Source organism: Sardina pilchardus, chromosome 20 (genome assembly GCF_963854185.1).
Source record: "Sardina pilchardus chromosome 20, fSarPil1.1, whole genome shotgun sequence".
In the NCBI taxonomy this organism is placed as follows: domain Eukaryota; kingdom Metazoa; phylum Chordata; class Actinopteri; order Clupeiformes; family Clupeidae; genus Sardina; species Sardina pilchardus.
The window spans coordinates 3919547-3942467 of NC_085013.1; the positions used below are offsets into that span (position 1 = coordinate 3919547).

Sequence of the window (22921 nt, forward strand, 5' to 3'; positions counted from 1 at the left end):
GAGAATAGGTCTCTAGAAAAACATTTCATCTTTGATTTCCAAAGGATGTAGCCTAACTAGCGGTGAAATTAAACTTAAGATGTATATTTATTATTGAGCAAACACATAAATGTTCATTGTAAATGAAAATGTTATACCATGACAGATCTTCTGTCTGTCATGGTATAAAACCCACCCCATTTCTAGCTTGCATTTGACAGGACACAGCCTGTTCAGGCCAGGGACGTCAACATCATCGCTGCACAATGGCACCCACACTCAGTTTTTTTTAAATCCCTTCCTGTTTGTACCATAAACAATGTTTAATGCCGGCATGCATCACACACAGCCTACTTACCCATACATTTACCAATAACCATCATCGCTTCCACTTTGCCTGACTGTTGGAGTACGACACCCTCACTAGTTAGTGATCATATGACTAGTATTTTGCATGATGATGGCCACTCTTCTTCTACATCCACTGTATATATATATATATATATACACACACACACACACACACACACACACAAATGAATATATGCTCCCAGTGTACAAATGTATACCCCTCACTGACGAATGTATGAATTTATGAGTCTGCCTCCAATTTTTGCTTCACCTTCCTTCTGTGAATATTTATCATAAACACCTGTAAGCACTACCTCTACTCGTATCCACTCCAACAAACATAGTGACTCAAACGCTGTCCCAAAGAACACAGTAAGTGACTCAACATGGGGACCGCTGTTTTATTATTACTGGTCACCATTGTACAGGGGGATGTTTATATCAACAAGGGTTAATCAAGTTGTACAATACATTCTGACTATGCAAAAACAGACACCCCAGATTGTTTTCAGGTTGGTTCCTAATAAAGAAAAAAAATGAACAGGATTTTCAGTGATGGACATAAGCTTTTTGCATCTTCTATTAACATCAGGATAACTTAAGAGATAAAAGGGTTTTGATAGGTTTAACACCATTTCACATTTCTATTATCTACATGATTGAGAAATCAACTGTGCGCTGTAATTATACAAAAGGAAACCTGAAAGGATACCCCCCACAAATTATATATATGATAACAATAATAACAACAACAATAATAATAATATCCTTTTTACAGGAAAAAAACAGAACTGCAAGAACTGCAAATTCTTCTAAAAATCCTAAATCTCTGGGGATCACACACACACGCACACACACACACACGCACGCACGCACATAACATGACTACATATAAGGTCAAAAATAAGTGTACAATATGCACACTTTAAAACAAATAATTTTGACTTTTAAAAAAGCAATTCATTGTTTCCTTTCAGATGGTTTGCACAAAAGAAAAAACTACACATGAGCGCCGACTTCTCTTTGGGTGCTGCAGTGACGACAGCCACTGTAGACGCAGGTCCCGGACTTTCACATCTTCACAAGAAGAAACTTTCAAAACCAGGCGGTTCGTTAAAAAGGAAACAAACAAACAAAAAAAAGTGACGCTTTCCTCTTTCTTCACTTTTCTCTGGAGGTGAGGGGCTGAGTAAGTCATCTACAGTGTTTATTAGTCTCACCTCTGTACTTATCAAAAAGTCTGTCATGGTGTTCTCTCACAGTTTTTTTTTTTTTATATCCTGGAAACAATATACAAAGGGTCCGTTTTTTTCTAGGCCACACACAGGGCTCACTGGTTGTTTTTGGCTTTGGCGTGTGTTAGGATGTGTGACTTTAGGTTAGTGGATTGGGCGAACTTCTTGTTGCAGCCGTCAAAGGGGCAAACGTAGGGCCGGTCCCCGGTGTGGATGCGTACATGTGTCCGGAGGTTAAAGTCCAGAGAGAACCGCTTTCCACATCCCTCGAACGTGCACTGAAAGTGGATGGAGAGACAGAACAGACGTTAGCCATCTATGGGAGGCCTACACACTAAAACATGTATATGTACGGATAGTTCAACTAAATATGTATTTATCTAAAAGAGAGAAAAACAATTCTGAGACTCGTCAGTGAAAAGTGAAATACTACACCTGAAAATATGCACAATATACACAGAGTTGCTGTGCGTGCGGACAAAAACGTCCAACTTAAGCCCAAGTGACTCACCTGGAAAGGCTTCTCCCCAGTATGTACAAGCTGGTGCCGCTTCAGTTTGGAGCTCTCCACAAAGGCCTTGCCACACTCTGCACACACATGCACGCGCGGTCCGTGGGTGTGCAAGTGCTTCCGCATCGCCGAGTTATCCCTGAACATTTTGGTACAGCCCTGGGAGGAAGAGGCAAAACAGACAAGTCTCACAGTCGGATCACTTCACTCCAGCACCAACACTGCAAAGGTCACTGGAAAGGGCCACCTGGTGGCAGAAGGTGGGATGGAAATTATCCATGCAGGTGTGTCTCATACAAATACCTATTTGAAGACAAATTTACATTTTAAAACTCCCTAAATTGAGTGTGCAATGCATGCTTTGCTAGGATGGTACACTAGACAAGACATAACCGCAAAGAGTAAAATGCTGACAATAATTAAAGAACTAATAACTCAATGACTCAAGAGAGAGTTGATATAAATGTCAAATTACTCCGATGTCTGTTCAGTCTCATAGCACAAGAGGCTGTATTGTGCTTCAAAATGCCTAAGAATAAGAATACTGTTCAACAACATGTTACATTTCCACCGAAAGACACTCACTTTGTGTGGACAAGCTATTGTCCTCGGTGCATCATCTTCCTTAATTTTCCGTGGCTTCATCCTGCATAAAAACACAAATTGACAGAAGTTACTACACAGGTCTATTTTAATAAGTGTTTGCCGGTTTTTAATGTTTTTCTTAAGTCATCACAATCCTGTCACTATATGGTAACCTACAGCTAAGCTTCAGTATTAGCAACTGAGCTAGCTCAATCATCTGACCCATCACACATAGTGCTTCGCAATAGATCTCCTAAATTACTGTGTAAACACAGTAAGTCTGGCTCTAACATTGCCATTTAAAAAACATAATCTTGAGTGTTATTGTTATTGCTGCTGCTGCATGTATAATGCTTACCTGGCAAACTCTGCCAGCTGTTTGGGATCTGACAGATCAATCCCCGGGATACCCCCAGGTGGGAGCTTCTTCCCAGTCATGTACTCCGAGTAGTCTGGAGGGGAGTTCTCCCCAATGATCTGTTCCTCCACCACAGTCTCATGGTCAATGTCCTTCTTGTCATCTGTGTTTAAAAGGGTGTGGGACATAACAAAGCTTGGTTAAATATAGATAAATACAGCCAGTGTGGTCATATTCAGTCACAAATGTTAACTTCAGGGATAAGTGCATTTCTGGTATCAGTCTGCATTATGCCCAATGTTAAATATGGATACAAACTGAACATTCTGCCTGGTCCGTGCATTCAATTCATGTCTTTTCTGGAATATTACAGATACATGAAACAGAGCAAAGATTGAAACCCGATGTACCTAGTTTCATGTGAAGAAGAGGGAGCACAAACAGGCATAAAAGTGCTGGTAAACAGATCAGAGGAGTGCTTTCAACTATGTCTGTGTGTAATACAATCACTGCACTGAAACAGATCAATCATTGTGGCGAGGAGTGAGTTGTGGCAATTGACAAGATCCATCTCAACAGCACATCAAACTATTAATAACAAAACATAAACGTTTAGAAACAATAAAAGTTGAGAAAAGAAAACGGACAAAATGGGGCTTCTTTTTCAAGAATTCGTAGGAAACAATTTGCTGTCAAACACAACTGTTAACACTTAAGCAGAAATTGTCTATCTCTTCTTGTCAACACTACTCAAGGGTGCTACAATGAAACCTGCATTTGAAAGGGCGGTTTTGCAGACACAGGTCAATAACAAACACTACAAATAAAAACAACATATTGGTAGATGACCCTACTACAACAACAACAATAATGATAGCAGTGCTCTTTTATGACAATATGTCCTTGCTTAACAACAAACCAGGTCAGAGAGACATGTCCATTCAAAGTAAACCTATATGCCCCTTAAACAGCATGAAGGCAAAGACTATAATATATCAGGGCTGAACTTGCACTCCTCATCCAAAAAGCTCCTTCACTCAAGACATAAAACGATATATAACTAAAATGCATGAGGGGAAAGGAGGCAAAATCGTCATCATGTAAGAAAGCAACTTCACTGCCCCAGATTTTAATTCGTGTAAATGGCAAGGGCTATGGATCACAACACATTCATGTAATATGTAAGCCGTGAACCTCTGGGTTTCATTTTTTTGTTCAGTCTTCCCTATATTATCAGAAATACAATGTCATTGTTTTGCACAGGCTTTTGGGCAGAGGAGAAAGATTTAATAGGCCAGTAACCCAGTTGGCACCCACAAATAACAGGTCATATTTTGTCCTGTTGCGTCACGAAGTCAGCCAGCTAATCTTGTGAGAGCCATCAACGTACGCCTACTCCTTGCATCAATTACCGAGTTAAGATACCTTTTAGCAGTGTGGTCTCATGAGTAGTGTTAACGCTAAGCTTTCCAAGTGTTGTCGTTTCAAAGTAAAGTTACACTGCAATGAATTTATGATTCATCTGTATCAATTCTGCTGTTCAGCACACAGGTTAAATTGTTACGTTAACGTTGAACAGACATCGCTGCATGGAATTGACCCCATATTTCCAATAAATACATACCTATCAGTATAACGCAATTTAGTAACACGAAACGAGCGTACTTATGAGTAGCAGCTAACTCTTCAACACTTTCTAGTGCCAAGTAACATTGACATAAACGTTCATTGCTGTTGGCAAGAGCTAGATCGCTAGCGTGCTTATTAGCCAGCCTGTTGATATTAGAGACAAGCCTTTGCAAATTGAGCAAAAAACAAAACCGTGACATGTTCTATTTACGTGCAATTATTTGTCATAACACCAACTTGGATAAGACCTGGCAAGCAATCACACGCTTTAAATCAAGTCCTGGCTTTCAGGCTACATGTTAGCTGTTGAACGCTATCATAATGTGACATAAATAACGTTAAGGTCCCGAAAGGTTTTAACAATTTAATCAGAGCACAAAAATGCACCTGTATAATGGAGAGCGGAAACAATGTTTCTCACTAAAATTGCAACCCTAAACGGATTTCACTGCTTTTCAAAATGTGCTAATGTGCTATCTGCTCCTGTATACGACGTCCCACCCCTTGATGAGCCATGAGTGGTTCAGCAGCAATGAATCTCGCTAGTATGACAAACTGCGCCATTGCGGCCTACTCTTCGAGCCAGCAGTGGTTCACTGCCTCCCGCTCTGGCCGCCATCTTCCCCGGCCGCATCAACGCCATTTTTTCGGGCCGCCATACTGGTCTGGGGGAATATGGCGGCGCCCATCAATGCTTAAAAACATGGCTTCCCTTCAAAACAAAAACATTTCAATCCGGTCTGCATTCAGAGATGATTTTTTAACTATAATAATTACCCCAGTATTGGCCCATCTTTCAAGCAGTATGCCGTTCAAAAGGACAACGCCCGCACACGGCCCTCTTTGAAAGCACAAAGAACAATGCAATGATAGAAGACACTTGTTTCAGTCACTTGAACTCACCTGATGCCCACATCGTAACGGAAAATTCTCCTTCCAGAGTCTTTATTTGAACTTGTTTCTGCTCCCATTTTCGACTGCTTGCTTCAGCTGCAGTCAAGTAACTCTTTTTACCAGATTTCTTGCCGCCGCCTCCAGCCCCCTTCTTCATCCGGCCCACAGAGCTTTTCCCTGCAACAGTCACCAGGGTCTGCTCGATATATTCCTCTTCAGCAGCAGGGACTGGAACTGGTATAAGAATTTGGTCCTCATAATCGTCGTCCGCTCGTAGATCTGAGTCGTCCCCACCAACTACCTCTTCTCGAGTTTGAACCAATATCACCTCCTGATGGTGATGAACATGGTTCGGATCATCAGAGTCCAGAGGCTGCAAAGCGATCATAGGCTGGTGTTCGTCGTCGTCTCCACCGACCACAGTTGTCTCTATCGTTTCCACTTCAATTTCGTGCAATTCAACTATCTCTGCAGGCATTTCTGAACCGTCGGCCTCGATATACAATGTGTCTCCCGATGCCATGTTGGAAATAGTCTATTGCTTTCACCTACACCAACGTGTCTGTTCTTTCCCCCCTCTGCTATTCCTTTGCTACCGTTCCTCCTCTTCTTCGGCAACACAAACTCTCTCCGTCCGTCCCACACGAACTCCCGTCGACACTATGGCCTGCTTACATATTCTCGCGAGATTGTCTATGGCGCACACATTCGAGCGTGAGAAAAACTCAATCAGTTCATCCTCTCTAAACTGAAAGCGCCCAATCATCATACACTCACAACAACTGATCTTGAACCCTCTTTGCAGAGAGAACATATAGGCTAGGTTTATTATGACATTTGTACAGGTATTTTCTTGTAGGCCTACCGTGTGATGATTGGCTGGTTCCGTTCCCGACTGTTCAGTTCAGCAGAACTCCATTAGAGACGCTCATGTTTTTTTTTTCATCCAGGAAGATTCACCTCTCATTTTAGAGCAGCAAATAGCAAAGGTTTGTCATAAGGCCTAGGCTACTTAAATGGTTGTATGATGCTGTTCGTTAAAAAGGGCTAAACTCAGGCAAATAGCCTAACTCACATAGACACAAACTTAATCTTATTTGGATATTTTATTAGGCTAAAGGTTTCATTTAGACTTGTTATGGATAAAGATGCCAGATGAGAATTGACAATCGAGAATCAGGCTATTACAAGCAACATACTGCCTGCTTGTAATAGACTAAATAAGCGTTTCTGAATAGGCTATAAATACCACGATCAATAGCCTACTGATACTGAATAGCCTATATTTTACTTTAGGTAACCTAGGCATCTTGTTTACATAGCCTAGTCGGACACCATGCTGTGACTACAGTTTAGCCTTCAGAGTTGTTTGACCGGACCACGCCATCTCACTCTGGGAGTGGCTCTGTCACCTGCCTGCCTGAGGGTGTGTCATCCTGAAGAAGACAACTTTCGTAAGGTAAGCTACTCACGCACACCGCAGCCGAGTGCCGAAATGGGGAAAGCAAGCGGGCGCTGGGACTTTGAATGGGTTTATAATGAACAGCCTCATACTTCACGAAGAAAAGAAATTCTAGGTAAGAAACTGTAGGCTATAGCCTCTTCAATGAAAACGTTTGTTTGGCTATAAAGTATAGCATATTTGTCTTTCAAAACGTGGCATCGTTCAAGGGTTGTGGTCTTGTCAAAATTAGAAAATGTTACAGACTGCACGCTTTCAGCTTTTTTATCTCGTAAAGACACGCGCGTTCGACTCTGTTATTGTAGGCATGTAACTTGTGATGCACCTGTTTCCCTGTAGCCCATTAGTCCATGCAACTTTGAACAGGGAAGACAAGTTAAGACTTAGCCTAGTTGTTTGCTTAGGTGTTAGAGTAGCCTATGAGTTTGACTTTCATTTAGACCTGACACTGGCTACCAGATACACTTTAAATTATGTTATTAACGACATGACAAACATTGAAATATTAGCTGCCTTTTCTTTGGTTAACTGGTTAAACTGGACTCATATGGACCAACCTGTTATTGGTTTCCATAGTTATAATTGTATGCAATTAGGCTACACAATTTGTGGGGCTAGCTTATAACTTTAAGAAAAAGTGACATAGGCCTACTGTCAAAATTTCAAACAAGCCTGTTACTTCTGTCTATAGACACGGAAAATCCTGCAATATGTAAGATGATCACACGCAAAAGACTGCCTTGTTGGGAGAACAATGGCTAAATTTCCCACCAGGTGGAGTTGACAAAGCCATAGCCTTGATGGTAACAGGACACAGTCAGGGTGTTAGTAATGGCTCACAGACAGAGGATAGCATGGCAGTCACACCACACTGACCATGTAAAAGGGTCAGGACGGTACAAACAGATTTCTGTCTGAGACTGACATAGGACCACTGTTTTCAAAGATGCCTTTATGGCCTTAAAATACCTCAAATTTAATTGGTTCGGGCTTTCTCGTAAATTATTTTGAAGTAATGTTACTTGAAGTAATGTACTTTCAGTGAGATCTCTACCTTTTACAAGTATCAGTCTAAGCTCAAAAGCATTTCATAGTATTATTCTTCTGTGGATTTCAGACCACAGCGAGTTGTACAAACCCATGGCTCCTTAAATATAAATAGCTTCTGTTGTTATTATCACCATGCCAAATAGCTCAGGTGGGCTACAGTATATCCTTGGTAGAACACAGGGTGTGACCATCTCCATGGTGTGTTGTAATGTTTTTAGGCCACACAACCAAGAGAAGCAATTGTTTCCTGGCATTTCAATGTTGCTCAAGGGTGAGATCAGTAACCATTTTACTCAAACTGGGGATGCCGAAACAACAATAAAATTGCGTCATGATGCTTTTTGACTTTTCACCCTGTCCACTATGCTTCTCACTCTCTCCTATGCTTCTCACTCTGTCCGCTTAGTCACAGGGGATGGTTACATTTGTAGGTTACACTTGTAAAATGTCATAGAATTTGTAGGCAAATCTGCATAATGCAAAGAAAGAGATGTCCGAGAAAATAATAGTTTCATCGTTGCTTAGATAGAATGATTGTTCTTCATGCCACCCATGTTGATATGCAAAGGGTGAGTCATAAATGATCAGTTATTTCCCTTCGTTTATGACACATGGTTATTCATTAACCCAGTGATCATGTGAACACTTCTATTTGATAACCAGACATGGATTGAACTGTTTTAAAACATTTCGGCTGTAAATCTTTGGGAAATATTTTCTTGACTAGAGACAGTTAAACTCAAACTCAAAATGTTTGAATCAGCTTGCTGCCTATTTGCTGAACAGGGATTTCCAACGGCAAGGTGTCAACGTTGCCATGGTGTCATTCCACAGGGACATGTGATGGTGTGTCTTATCTTCTGGAAAATGAAGTCACATCAAAAGGCAATAAGGGGAAAAACTGACTAGTCTCTCAAATCACTCAGCTATAAATGGCCTGTGCTTGAATCTAATGTCTCCTAATGCTCCTCAAGGTGACCTGTATTATCAGGGAAAAGACCGGGACTTCAGCATTGCCACTTTTGAATAATTAATGGAAAAGTGGGAGGGAAAACCAAATGAACAGGCAACCAAGCAGAAGGAAAAACAATGGCTTCAGACCATCTCCCACTGGGGGAGGTTTAGTGGAAGATTGAAACCGACATTTGGAGCTCCATAAAACCTGTGAAGCACTCACTGGTGGAAAACCTTGTTTTGTTTTACGAATATTCATTGGTAAATGCCCAAACTCTCTGCGCGACTATAGAGCCACCCCCATGGAATGAGCAAAAATTTGCATTTTAGTGCCATGCAAATAACCAAACGCCCAAATGAAATGGCAAGAGTTGTCCTCTAAATCCATTTTGAACAGTCACTTCAATTGATGTCACTTTTTGTGAATATTAATGATGCTCTTGAGAACCACTTTTTCATCCTGGCAAATATAGTTAAAAACAGATAACCAGGTGCAAAACAACACTCCTTCTAATTACACTGCACTGGGCTGTTGCCAGGAATATCGTTCTCCCAAGGGCTGAAGCATTAACGGGTGATTCAATTACTGTATATTATGTTGCAGTACCACTTTGTATGCTGAGTAGTTGAAACGTAAAGTCCATTAAAGGACTATTACATACAAAGCTTCTTTTATACCCTAAACTGAGCAAGATCACAAATTCTGATGAACTACTGTAGAATTCAGACTAGTGCTCATCAGACCAAAAAAATACATATTTGTATACTGAGATAGTATCAGGTTTGCTCATCATTGTGTGACAGAAGTCAAATAACTCACCAGTTGATCTTGATGGGTAAAAGAGCATGTTGTTGCTGATTGTTGACAATCACAGTGATTACAAGGAAGGTGAATGTGATTAAACTTGTATGATGTGAATCTCATTGTGTTGCCTTTTCTGTTTGATTGACAGCTAAATACCCAGAGATTAAGTCTCTGATGGGCCATGATCCACAGCTGAAATGGGTGGTATCGGGTATGGTCCTCACACAGCTTCTGGCCTGTTACCTGGTGCATGATCTCAGCTGGAAATGGGTATTTTTCTGGGCGTACGCCTTCGGTGGCTGCATCAACCACTCGCTCACACTGGCCATCCATGACATCTCCCACAACGTGGCCTTCGGTAACAAGCAGGCACGCCTGAACCGCTGGTTTGCCATGTTCGCCAACCTCCCCATCGGCCTGCCCTACTCCGCCTCCTTTAAGAAGTACCACGTCGACCACCACCGCTACCTGGGCGGAGACGGTCTGGACGTGGACATCCCCACGGAGATGGAGGGCTGGTTCTTCTGCACTCCGGCACGAAAAGTCCTCTGGCTCTTCCTGCAGCCTTTGTTCTATGCACTGCGTCCACTGGTGGTGAACCCTAAGCCAGTCACCCAACTGGAGTTGCTGAACGCAACCGTTCAGTTTGCGGTGGACTTCGTAATTTACTACCTGTGGGGACTGAAGCCCATCGTTTACCTGATCGCAGGCACTATCCTGTGCTTGGGTCTGCACCCCATCTCTGGACACTTTATCGCGGAGCACTACATGTTCCTGAAGGGCCATGAGACGTACTCCTACTACGGCCCTCTCAACCTTATCACCTTCAATGTGGGCTACCATATGGAGCATCACGACTTCCCCAGCATCCCTGGCAGTAAACTTCCGCTGGTGAGTAGCCTCTTCCCTCAAGATGACGGGCATGATATTTCTTTCTTCGCTCCTCAGATCTGACAAAAGACCATGTGTTTCTTGAGAAATATTACGCAGTAAAGACTAAATGGTCTGAAGGATCTGTGTACCACCCCTTTACATGCTCTGTTTAACTTATAAATAATAAATCTGTCTAACATAGTGAGTTATGACTAGGTGAATTATGAGCCTGCCGTCTCATGATGTTTCATAAGGTGTGTTACCTGACTTGCTTCAGAGGCCTTGATGGATGGGTGGGGATAAGAATCCCCATCATGGCTTAACTTATACTTGTGGTTGCAGTCACTTAACCATAGGTGTATATGCTCAGTTATTTCTTTTTACAATGGATACAACTACAAGAGCACTTTTAAAACAAATGTGTTGAAAACAACACAACTTGTGTCCAAATAGGTACAACACAGTTTGTGTTGCTTCCAACACATTGCTTTTGTTATTTGTTACACAACATGTGTTGAAAATAGCACAACTTGCGTTGTTTTTTAACACTTCTCTGTGTCCAGATAGGGACAACACAGTGTGTGTTGTTTCTAACATATTATTTTTAAAAGTGAACTGTATGATGGCATGTTCCAGAAGAGGAATATGATGAATTGAGTATGTTGCATGATACTGTACATAATCTTCCATCAGATTTACAGATCTCTGCTCTGTTAAGCACAAAATCTTCAAAGTCAATGCCAATAGTTACACCTTCACAAAAGATAACTGGAGCAATACAACCTCTGCTGAACAGGGTGGAGGACTCATTGACCCAATTTAGCTTTTTGTTTTATGACTGACCTTAGCCCGTGGCGGCTAATCATATTTCAAAACTCGCAGGAATGTTTCCCTTTTTTGCAGTGAAACCTTTGATGTTTCTGTGCTTTGTGGTCTGATATGTGATTCCGGGGGGCTTTGTGATTGAGTTTTTAGCCACAAATATTGATAGAAAGCGCAGTCTGAGTGACACATTAACCACACATAAGCGCTCCGTGAACACACAGCCTCTCCCTCTACACATGCCTGAGGGGAGTCGCCTATGCTTCACCTGAACATTCATCTGTCATTCCTTTGCTGTAGAAACGTCAGATAGAACTTTATGGTTTTTCATACTTGCAAGGACTGCTCCCCACTCCAAAGGGATCACACTGTTCCCCTTTCATGATTTCTTACTGACAAGGCTCAAAGCACTTTAGATGCACTCAATATTACTCTGCTGCCTGTGACCAAAATCACTGAGTCTTGGTGTAATGTCTCTACTTTAGACCTGGAGTTTAACCAGACATTTCTGTTCAGGTGAAGAAGATTGCAGCGGAGTACTATGACGGTCTCCCCCAGCACACGTCGTGGGTGCGCGTGCTGTGGGACTTTGTGTTCGACGACAGCATCGGCCCCTACGCCAGGATCAAGCGTCAGTACAAGCTCGTCAAACAGGAATGAAGGCACCAGTCAAGTGACATGCATCACATAGTGAAAACTGTTTGTGTTGCTTTCCTTGTACCGCCTGCCCACACGCAATAGAGGTTAAGCAAATGCTCCAGCTCAGGGGGGGGGGGGGGGGAGTTTCGGGACGCTCCTTTTCACAAACACACCTTTAAACTAGGAGGAAAATGACATTTGATTTCATATTTGGCTTCCCAAACCTGTTTGTCTTGTTTCTCAGGATAATCCTACAGGATTCTACAGTTTGATAGTCTAGTGCACAGCTGTACAGAGCTTTGTTAACCTATACCACTAAAGTCCCATCAAGCGGTGCAAACCATTCTGGACCACTGAATCATTTCATTTGTTATCACCGGTTAGGATATGTGTGATGTGACTAAGGATGAGATTATGATTTTTATTCAACAAGTGAAACACCATTCATTTGAGAAATGAGTCCCTATCCTGAATATCTGACCTCAGTTTTGAGGTTCACTTTCTCATTCATTAAAACTCAGCCATGTCTTCATTCATTGGGCTGGTTTCCCATACACGCATTAAGCCTGGTCTTAATCCATGTTAGTTCAATGTCTAAGAAAAAAAAGAAAGTAAATAACATTTTGCTATATTGAATTATTTATCCATTCGATTTGGAGAGTGGTTGATTTTGACAGAACTTTCAGATATTGGAAGGTTATTCTAATTCCAAGTGATTTGTTTATTTACTCACAGTGCTAAGTAGACACAGAGGATTGTGGAGACAAAATGTCCATTGTAACGTATTAAGTTGCAATGGATGCCATTTGGAATTAAAGCTGTTTACCGCGTGCTGCTAACTCTTGCTTATGAAGACTGACTGAGCATAATGCTCTGAGCTATAGAAAAAGAAGTCCAGTCACACTCTTTTGAATATTTCTTTGCATAATGTTTGACAAGAAAAAATATTATTTATAGTGCTCCTCTAATGCGTTTTCCCTCCATATACCTTGTACTGACATAATTGTCTGTTTGCACCTATTTTAAATGTCACTGTTTGTTTAATAGGATTTTTACATTAAGAAAATAAATGTTTATAAAATTGATTAAAAAGAAGAATGTATAAACAAGAAATCATGTATTTCTAATGAGGTCTTTCTTGTGGATTTCTTGTTACAAAATGGTTTGTCCTGTTGATGGAGAGTTAACTGTGTTCATAAACTGGTCTTTAGGAACGTCACACTCATTAAGCCAAAGCCGAAGGAACATTTCCTCAGTGTGTGTCTCTCTCTCTGCTTGTGCTTCAAATGAAGGTATTGGTTTTTCTCTTGTGGCTCTGTCTATTCTATTGACAGTGACTGCATGTTCCGCAAGTTCTAGAGCCTTCCAAAGATGGCAGTTGCAGCTCAATGTAACTCACTCCAGGCCATTTCATAACATTTCCCTTGGGTGCCATGCTATGGTCATTGATGCATGACATTTGTTGGTACATCATCTTTTGTCTTATCTGAAATATGGTGTTTTTGTTCACTGAGCTACGATGAAAGCATACAGACTGTAAAGAAGTCATGCTTGATTTAGGGATGGTTCTAGTTCATTAGCCTACTACTGACCGAGGCGATCATCTGAAACTCAAACAACTGTGTTTACATATGTAACCGTCAATTTATATTCACTTCCCATTTTGGACACGTTGCTGGTCAACCACAGACACAAACATGCAAATTGAACACGGAGACACTTGCCAAATTAACACATCATATACTACAATGCAATGTATGTAATGCAAACACTGAAACTTCAACTTCTATTATCACTGATTATATTTGGAGGGAAGTTGTTTTCCAAAGAACATGCCCAGCATATTTGCAGAAATGCACAACAAAACAGAAGAGTCTGCCAGATATGTTTAAACCCATTTATCAACATTTAAAACAAGGAATAATCTACTCAAAGTATATACTGAAAGGCCTGATCGTTCACCATATCTTTCCAGCCAAACTTTACTGAAAAAGATAATATAAATCAAAAGGTCATACTGATGCATCATAAGGTCATAGTGTCCCAAAAAAGTAACCAGTTCAGTCCACACAACCAATTCAAGTTCAAACTTAAAAAAACAAACATCTCCAGTGATCTTATACATCTGTTGGCAAAGAAAAATAAAATCTCTTTAGAAAACCCTGCTGAGGACAGAGGCCTACATGTGCTTATCAAAAACCAAAGAATAAAGAACCTAATATAAAATATAAAAGGCTGACATAGATGGTGTGCAACTTTCTCTATATCTATAATTGTAATAAAATTATTATAACAGTAATATTTATTTATGTCAAATAAAACAATGAAACAATAAAAACTTAGAAAACAAATAGCTTTGCCAGATTTAATACATATATGTTTTTTTTCTGTAAGACTTGACAGACTATGGGCAGCAGGCCACACATTGGGCTGAATCTTTGAATACAGGAAAATAGAAAATACAGTGTGAGTGTCCAACATCCTTTCATCCCTCTCTTTACACCAAACCATCCATCCATCCATCCATGTATTCATCCATCCATGTATTCATTCATTCATTCATTCGTTCATTCATTCATGCATTCGCTGAACTCACTTCACTTTTTTGTCTTCCTGTTCTTCGTTCTCTTTTTATGCCTTATTTGTCACTTTCTCCAGCTTTTTTTGCTTAGCAGATGCTACTGTTGGGCACAACCATTTCGTGGCAACCTTCCCCATGACATGATAGAGATGTGGAAACATTCCCTAAAAACTCAGTACCCCCATCCCCCACTCACTCTCACTCTTTCTTTCTCTCTCTCTCTCTCTCTCTCTCTCTCTCTCTCTCTCTCGCTCTCTTTCTCTCTCTCTCTCTCTCTCTCTCTCACACACACTTTCTCTCTCTCTTTCTCTTTTACTCTTTCTTCCTCTTCCTCTCCCTCTCCCCCAACTGTCCGCTGTGGTCACATCCTGGGAGGATTATGTCGAGCTCAGCCTGGTTACTTCTCTTCTTATGGCTGCAAGAGAGACCATATGACAAATGTGTACAAAGTACTATAACAGACACAATAATAGCAAAACAATTGGTTGAATAAATATTATTCAGATTACTAGGTAACTCATGACAAACAAATTAGGAATTAAAATGCATATTCAATGAATATATTACTTTTTAATGATGTTCCATATGGTTTAAAAAAGAATTATGAAATATCACTCATTGCAGATTCAATAGCATCTTGTGTATTACAGCGTTTAGTGCAAAAAGCTCTATAATACATTTGTCAAGGCCCTCTCTATGATAAAATACAGATGCATTCATCACACTGTCAGCCAGATAACTCTTATTTCAACAGTTCCCTATCTGTCATATTGATAGGTCTACAGATAACCAATGTTGATATAATAAGCCAACCATGTCAACCCTACATTTAGTCACTGAACAATAAGGGAGTCCTACACAACTATAAATAGATGGCAAGCCTGTATATGGTTTATGCTTTTAATAATCATATGAATATTTGATACTAAGAGGTAAAACACATGGTGAATGCAAAAGGGCCTTTTCTATTCTAAAACATGTTAAATATACTGTATCAGCATAAAAGCAATTATACTAGTTATTGACTTGGAGAGATATTGTTCATCTTATCTTTGTACTGTACATTCTCTGTGTTGTTTATTTATAGACTGTTACACAATGGTTTTTTTGCCTGTTAATCATGACTCAGTATCAATGACTCAAACTTACCATCAATAATCTCATCTTTCACCTTATGCAATTCACGGACCACTTCCTCCAAAATCTCCTGTAGAGACAGGAAGACTCAATTGGACACAATAAACAATTGGAGCGTCGCTTATTATTTACAGAAGACTCATTGGGAAACAACAAACTATTGGAGTGACGCTTAATACTTAATTATCCAAAATTATGTGTCTCCTTCAAAGGAACCATTTAAATAAGTGTACACACACACACACACACACACACACAGACACACAAATGTGCGCACGCACACACACACACACACACACACACACACACACACACACTAACAAGGTTAGAGCAATACCTGCTTCATTCTGTCATATTCTGTTGCGTCTCCATCGCTGCTGGTACCAACAGGTTTCACCCTGTGTAGGTAAGGAAAGGTTCATCAAGATAACAAAGGAACTCTGGAGGAGGTTAGACTGCCTCAGAATCAACCAAATGCAACCAAGTGTGAAACAAAGGAAGTAAGCAAAAAATAGGTCAATGAAGAATACTTTTTTTCACAAGTGCGCTACCAGGGACAGAATGAGAGCAACTTTATCCTGTTAAGTTTTTCACATGTGCGCTACCAGGGACAGTATGAAAACGTTATCTTATTCAGTTTTTCCACATATGCGCTACCAGGGACAAAATGAGAGCAACTATATCTTGTTCAGTTTTTTCTCATGTGGGATACCTGGGACAATATGGGAACACCTTTATCTTGCTCATCATTTGAATCCTACTCTAGATATTACACAAATCATTTGGATCATTAATCATTTCCCAATGTCCACACGGGTGTATGAAAAGAGCCCAGTTTTTCCCTGGCATACCTTTTGCATACCTGCGCTTCTGTGATCATAGGCCTTTGTTGAACGCTCAAAGCAGCGAGCTATCCATTTAGCCATAGCAACTGGTTCCAAGCAATTGCTTCACCAGCACTGAATCAATATTGGATGTTTGGGTGTCTTATCAGCTCACCTTACCTTAGTTGCTATGAGACCCTATTTCATTGTGTCTGTATGTAAGCCTGCCTGCCCCTGTATATATGTCTGTATGACAGATGTACTGCATGCAGAGGTCTGGGAGATACAAGACCGCAAGTCTCCTACCTTGATACAGCTGAAGATTTGTCTGTTGAGTTGGCTCGGTCCCATGGCTTTTTAACAGGGTCTGAAAGACAGTCGAATCATTGTCAGAGGATGGATAAATTCTCGGAGAATTGAATGCATTCAGCTGAAAAAGTAAATTCAAGGAGGGCCACACATCAATACATCCCCAACCTAATCCATCTACACACTAATGTTATTATTATGAGGAATCCACACTCTTAAAACTAATGTGTTTTTTCAATTTGTGTTGTTTTTAACACATCTCAATGATCAGATAGGGACAACACAATTGGTGTTGTTTCCAACACATTTCTTTTGTAATTCGTCTCCAGAGTGTAAACAGTATGTGGTAAAAATAACACAACTTGCATTGAAAACAACTTGCGTCGTTTTTAACACATCTCTCACAGTCTGTGTTGTTTACAACACATTTGTTTTAAGAGTGCATCATTCACAACAGTCACTTTTTCCATATCAATTCAAATCATTTTAACTAAATGTTTTTTAAATGACTGAACTAATTACTCAATGACTACTGTTTTAATTATGATATTGCTGATACTATAATGTCTATCATCTCCGCATTGAATCTGCCCAGAAACCTGTTGAGTTTTGTTGAGAAGAACCTCGTGTGATGGGTGAGGAGCCATTTGTCTCTTCCTGGAAGGCAAGATAAGAACATGAATATAACACCAACAAACAAACAAACGTTAATTGCAGTACATTAACACTAACATCAAACAACAGAGAAGGAAACACACCTTCTGGCCGTCCTCATCAGGTTTCTCCGAAGCTTTCCTCCTGTAAAAAAAAGAAATCAAAATCACTCACTACAATTTTTTTCTGAATATATTAAGACACATGCACCCTGACTTGATGTGCAGTGAACACATTTTTTTTCCATCCTTTCACTATGTTCATCATGATGACTGAAATCATAATCTAAAATCTAAATTTACTCTTTACTCTTGTACAACAGGTTTATATCTATGCCATTTAGAAGGCTATAGAGATGACTGTGTTACAAAGAGAGAGAAATAATGGATCGTAATAATGTACCTTCGTGCCAATATGGCATTCATCTCCTGCATGAGTCCCTCTCCACTGCCTCCACTGCCGCCACTCGACCGGTTGCCATCGTTCTTGACCCCCGCCGGCCCTGACGCCTCCTCCGACTGCCCATGCGGACGACACAGGGCATTAGTACGCCATCAGGAAAACACAGTCACACAGCTGACATGACATGAAGTAAGACCGAGCCGTTCATTCACAATGATCAGGAAAATAATGAGTGAAAAATACTCTAATACAACTTGATTCAAGACATCGCTGCGTAATGTTTACAATAAAAGCATGACTGTCAGTATTAGCATAAAGAGGCAAATTCACAATAATTTTACAGTCAATGCTGTGAATTTAGTTATAGTCAAATATCTAAGGATGTAACCTGAAACTGCACAACATGCATTCAAACCTTTGGGGAAAAATACCTTCCCAACTAAGCAGGGCAACCTGAATTGTCCTCAGAGATTAATTGTGTGCAGATTATTGTCATATTTCTCTTATTTTGATACAATGCAAAATTTTTGTTTCACAACAACAACAACAAAAAACTCTCAAAGCTGTAGGACTATAGAATCTGGCAGCTCCACCTTCCAGTCCTGAAAAGCAGACGGCTTACGCAAACTTGAGGCCGCCCATCATGCAAATGCCAGCCACACCTGTCTTGCCTGTATTAATGCTGTCTGTGAGTTACTCAACATGCAACATGTCTTACTGAGCTTCAGCAGACTTAACTAAACTATCTACCACCAGTAAATTACAGACTGACAATGGCAGGCAAAGTGTTAAGCAAAGACTATAGAGCGCTACGCTCTGCTCTCTGAAGTCTAACTAAAGCTCGCTTAATAACCCAAAATATATTTGCTAAGGACAGACAATGGTGGCTTAGATGCCACTTCATGGCTTTAGTTCATGCACAAGAACTTTGCTCATAGACTGAGGTTACACTTTGCATGGCATGAAAATGAAGGCCCCATGTTTATTATGATTTGTATTATGATTATCATAACTTGTTATGAAGTCTTATGGTGTGAGTGTGTGTGTGTGTGTGTGTGTGTGTGTGTGTGTGTGTGTGTGTGTGTGTATGTGTGTGTGTGTGTGTGTGTGTGTGTGTGTGTGTGTGTGTGACGAGGCTTGACTGACCCTCTGCACTTTGCGCAGCTTGGCTCCTGCCAGGGCTGCCGCCAGCCCAGCTGGGGGGGCCTCCTTGCTTTGGCCCCCCGGACCTCCACTAGCCGGCAGCGGAGGGGGTGTGGGGGGAGCGCCCGCAATTGGCGGTGGGGGCCCCGGTGGTGGTGGGGGTGCCATGGGAGCCGGGGCTGGGGCTAGGGCTGGGGCAGGGGGGGGCAAAACAGGCGCGGCCATCGAGGACTGGTGCTGCATGGCAGGGTGCCCAGGGGGGAGTGGAGGACCTGCAGCAAAGAGAGAGAGGGAGGGGAGAGAGAGCGAGAGAGGGAGAGAGGAAAGAGACAGAGAGAGAGAGGGAGGGAGAGAGAGAGAGAGAGGGAGAAGGGAGAGAGAGAGAGAGACATTCAAAAGTTCTATAGATGTCAGAGGTAAGATGACAGGTTAGTGTTACGACCTGCAGGGGATTTATATAACGTTACTGACTTAGATACCGACTGGGTCAGCCATACATGTCTAGCTCGTCTGGCTGTGTGTGTGTGTCTCTGTGTTATTCACAGTAACACATAAATCCACAGCATTGTGACAGGGACAAATCTGCTGTGTCCACAAATGTAGCTGAAAAGCACACGAAAAACAAATACATTTTAGGCGTCTTGCTGCTCTACATGTCTTGCAGCTCTAAATTTTAGGTGTCTTGCTGCTCTGCCGCAATAGGCAGTGCTGAGATGCCAGGTTAGCGCCTCAGGAGTGTTGCATCGACTGGAAACCTGATCTGGGAAGCTAAAATCTGCAGGCGAAAGCAACCCTAGCCCAACTGAGCCCTATTGATTCCCCCCCTCGTTCCCTTTATAGTGCGAAGCAACGCAGACTCGTCAGCAATTTCAGGGCAGGTTTCCCATCGTAGTTACGAGACTCGCGCGCACTCGGTTAACCAGTCAAAGGTGTGACACGCACAAGGGGGCAGGTGTGTTTGACTGAGTGTGAATGTGTGTGAGTGTGAGAGTGTGTGACTGAGACTGTGAGAGTGAGAGTGTGCACTTGGCACATATAAGGACTGCATTGTCAGTCAGACGAGTTCCTTTGGTGTAGGCGGAAGGCGAGCTGCAGCCTGTATGTATGTGTAGCATGTCACTGGGCCTGTTACACTGGACAGACAGAGACGGGCTTTGTGCTGAGGTGTCGTTAGGGGGGACTGTTGCCAAACAAACATATCCCAAGCCACCAACCCCCAACACAAACCCCAAGTATGTGTGTGCTCACACACACACACACTCTGTTAATTACACTGCATATATCTCTATCTACGCATCATTCTTACTACTCTTACTACTAACTTATAATGTTACTGCTGCTACACTGCACATATCTGTACATGTACTACAGTACATAACCATATTTATAGTCTGCTCTTATGAGGTTACACATATTTAATTACCTCTGCCAAATAGATTATGTTTGCATTGGGGTTTGTTTGTTTGTTTGTCTGTCTTTTTGTGTTTGTCTGTTTGTTAGAAAGATTAAAAAAAAATGGATGGATTTCGATTAAATTTTCAGGGAAGTTCTGAAATGACCCAAGGAAGAAACGATTACATTTTGGGAGTGATTCGTATTACCGTCTGGATCCAGGAGGCATTAAGGTTGTTCGCTTGGCGGTGTAATGGCATGGTATGGCCACGTGGTGGCGACCTGAATAGTTTAGGTTCAAATGTATGACAACCTAGGAAGAACAATACAGGCGGAGGTCTGCGCTCTCTGAGTGCTTTTCTAGTTTATACTGTATTACTGTAAACCACCTTCTGTAAACCAACTGTATATTACTGTCTATACTGCACTATATATCCTGTCCTGTTTATGCATAACCTGTCTATATCACAATGCACTTTTCTGTTGCATTTCTGCAAACTGCATTTTGTTGTCTCTGTACTTCTACTCTGCACAATGACATTTAAGTTGAATGTAACCTATAAAGTTGAATCTAAACACATACCGTTACCGAGGCCGAGACACAGCATCTAACTAAAGCGATATCTTTTCTAGGGTATAATGATTAGCTGACCTTGGTCCGCAACGTAACCTGAAAACAATGATCCAACTTATCCACACCACGGGCCCTATGTGGTGTACAAACGTGGTAAGTAAGACCTACTGTGTGTGAGTGTGAATGTGTGTGTGTGTGTGTCAGCTTTGGCAGAGCTCCAGTGAGAGGTCACTTACCTGTGGCTCACTGACCAGGTACACTACACATCTTCTGCACAGCGCAAGCGTTGGGTCCTAATCTGAGGCTGAGTTCGGTTTGTTGTGAGGTGGTGTAAAATCAACGAAAATGAGATAATTAACGAAAATGAGACGGGTCCAAGTTTGCCGGACTTGCAACAGGCAAAACGCACACGCGGGCAACACAGGCCACTTTTCCGAACCAGTCGTGTGCCAAGGACCTGGGACAGATGCCCAATCAAACCTAATTAGCCACAGGTAGTGAAATCACTGACGCAGCACCTGTACAGTAAGTCAGTGCTTGCCCCATCATGTGACCCTAACCTATCCTAACAACTAGGAATGGGTACCGATAACTGACACACACACACACACACACACACACACACACACACACACACACACGTTTATTGTGTACAAAGTTGAGAGTCGTCATCCAACAGCCCCCTTTCCCTCTTCAGCTCCTCTGGTACTTACTCATAAGAGGTGGGGGAGCCTGAAAGACAGGAGAGGGTGTCGTCTTGGGAGCGGCCCCCTCGAGGAGGGTATAAGAGGGGGGAGAGGTGGTGTTGTAGGGGGGCAACCCCGGATACATGTGCTGCTGCTGCTGCTGTTGCTGCTGTTGCTGCTGCTGGAGGTGGTGTTGCTGCTGCTGTTGTTGTTGCTGGAGGAATGCAGAGGGAGAGGGGAACTGGGACGGGTGGGCTGGGACCTGAGGGGGCAGCTGAGCGCTCACGGGGGGCAGGGGGACCCCCTCGCAGCAGGGGGCGTAGGAGAGCTGAGGGGGCATGGGGGCCGGCGGTTGGAGGGGCGGCGGAGGTGTTTGGTGGTGGTGTGGGTGTGGGTGGTGCTGGGTGTGGTAGTACTCCTCGGGCGCCCCGTTGATGTGCTGGTGGGCGTCGTGGGGCGAGGGGGCGCCCTTGCCGCCGCCGCGCCCGTTGCTGCCGCTGTTGTTGAGCGGCGGCAGGGGCAGCGCCACGGGGAGCACGGGCTGCGGGCACACCTGCTTGATGCCCGGCATGCCGGCCACGGGCGGGGAGGAGGACGCGGGCAGCGTGGCGAACATGTGCATGGCGGCGGCCGACGACGCCGCCGACCAGGTGCCGTGCTTGGGGGGCAGCGGGTGGGGGTACGGGATGGACTCGGCCTGCTGCTGCTGCTGCTGAGGCGGGGGGGCCATGTGGTGGCGCATGGCCGGCGGGGACAGGGGGATCTGGCGCACCTTGCGGCCCTGGGTGGTGACGGCCGGCTGCACGGGCATGAAGGCCGAGGCCAGCGAGGTGGAGAGCTGCGAGAGCTGCTGCTGGGCCTTCCGCTGGGGCGAGTCGCACGCGTGACAGGCGCTCCCCCCCCCGCCCCCGCCTCCGCCTCCTCCACCTCCGGCTCCTCCGCCGCCACCGTCCCGCTCATGAGAGGAGCCCGAGGAGGAGCAGGAGGAAGGCGGGGAGTGGGAGGCGGAGGCGGCCCGGATGTAGGCCGGGGGGAGGGTGTTGGCCCGGTACTGCCTGTAATCGACAGGCTC

The 22921-nt window shown here is 42.8% G+C and overlaps 3 protein-coding genes across 11 annotated transcripts in view; 1 reads left to right on the forward strand and 2 right to left on the reverse strand.

Annotated features, from left to right (window-relative positions):
* evla (Enah/Vasp-like a) overlaps nt 1–22921 on the reverse strand; it is a 103176-nt gene that overhangs the window by 47524 nt on the left and 32731 nt on the right. For 5 of the 8 annotated variants that reach the window (XM_062522868.1, XM_062522867.1, XM_062522871.1 and 2 more), the window contains 9 exons: nt 21877–22921; nt 19201–19469; nt 18055–18170; nt 17757–17796; nt 17598–17655; nt 16996–17056; nt 16203–16263; nt 15878–15935; nt 14031–15143 (listed from right to left, as the gene is read on the reverse strand). The exon at nt 21877–22921 is cut by the window's right edge and continues 59 nt beyond it. In XM_062522868.1, coding sequence (XP_062378852.1) covers nt 15106–15143; nt 15878–15935; nt 16203–16263; nt 16996–17056; nt 17598–17655; nt 17757–17796; nt 18055–18170; nt 19201–19469; nt 21877–22921 — 1746 coding nt within the window. In that variant the 3' untranslated portion in view covers nt 14031–15105. Of the gene's footprint in view, nt 1–14030; nt 15144–15877; nt 15936–16202; nt 16264–16995; nt 17057–17597; nt 17656–17756; nt 17797–18054; nt 18171–19200; nt 19470–21876 lie in introns of those variants that run through there. The other 3 variants (XR_009936516.1, XM_062522870.1, XM_062522874.1) reach the window with 3 other exon arrangements.
* Nucleotides 718–6193, reverse strand: yy1a (YY1 transcription factor a). Its single transcript, XM_062522877.1, has 5 exons — nt 5552–6193; nt 3020–3182; nt 2662–2722; nt 2077–2235; nt 718–1843 (listed from the first exon to the last, which is right to left on the reverse strand). The coding sequence occupies exons 1-5, from the start codon at nt 6063–6065 to the stop codon at nt 1661–1663; spliced, it is 1080 nt and encodes a 359-aa protein (XP_062378861.1). The 5' UTR covers nt 6066–6193; the 3' UTR covers nt 718–1660.
* Nucleotides 6199–13369, forward strand: degs2 (delta(4)-desaturase, sphingolipid 2). 2 transcript variants are annotated; one of them, XM_062522880.1, is made up of 3 exons: nt 6199–7001; nt 9962–10704; nt 12025–13369. In XM_062522880.1, the coding sequence occupies exons 2-3, from the start codon at nt 9988–9990 to the stop codon at nt 12166–12168; spliced, it is 861 nt and encodes a 286-aa protein (XP_062378864.1). In that variant the 5' UTR covers nt 6199–7001; nt 9962–9987; the 3' UTR covers nt 12169–13369. The 2 variants fall into 2 exon arrangements, with proteins under 2 accessions (XP_062378864.1, XP_062378862.1); XM_062522878.1 differs by lacking the exon at nt 6199–7001 and adding an exon at nt 7009–7119 and having other exon boundaries at nt 12025–13367.

Bases quoted from the DNA above. Each gene is read 5' to 3' on its own strand.
- yy1a (XM_062522877.1), bottom strand. From the start codon at position 6,065: ATGGCATCGGGAGACACATTGTATATCGAGGCCGACGGTTCAGAAATG. The intron at 3,183-5,551 runs GTGAGTTCAAGT...TTTTAAACACAG, and splicing joins CGTTACGATGTGGGCATCAG to ATGACAAGAAGGACATTGAC. The intron at 1,844-2,076 runs GTGAGTCACTTG...ATCCACTTTCAG, and splicing joins CTGGGGAGAAGCCTTTCCAG to TGCACGTTCGAGGGATGTGG.
- degs2 (XM_062522878.1), top strand. From the start codon at position 7,038: ATGGGGAAAGCAAGCGGGCGCTGGGACTTTGAATGGGTTTATAATGAA. The intron at 7,120-9,961 runs GTAAGAAACTGT...TTTGATTGACAG, and splicing joins ACGAAGAAAAGAAATTCTAG to CTAAATACCCAGAGATTAAG. The intron at 10,705-12,024 runs GTGAGTAGCCTC...ATTTCTGTTCAG, and splicing joins CTGGCAGTAAACTTCCGCTG to GTGAAGAAGATTGCAGCGGA.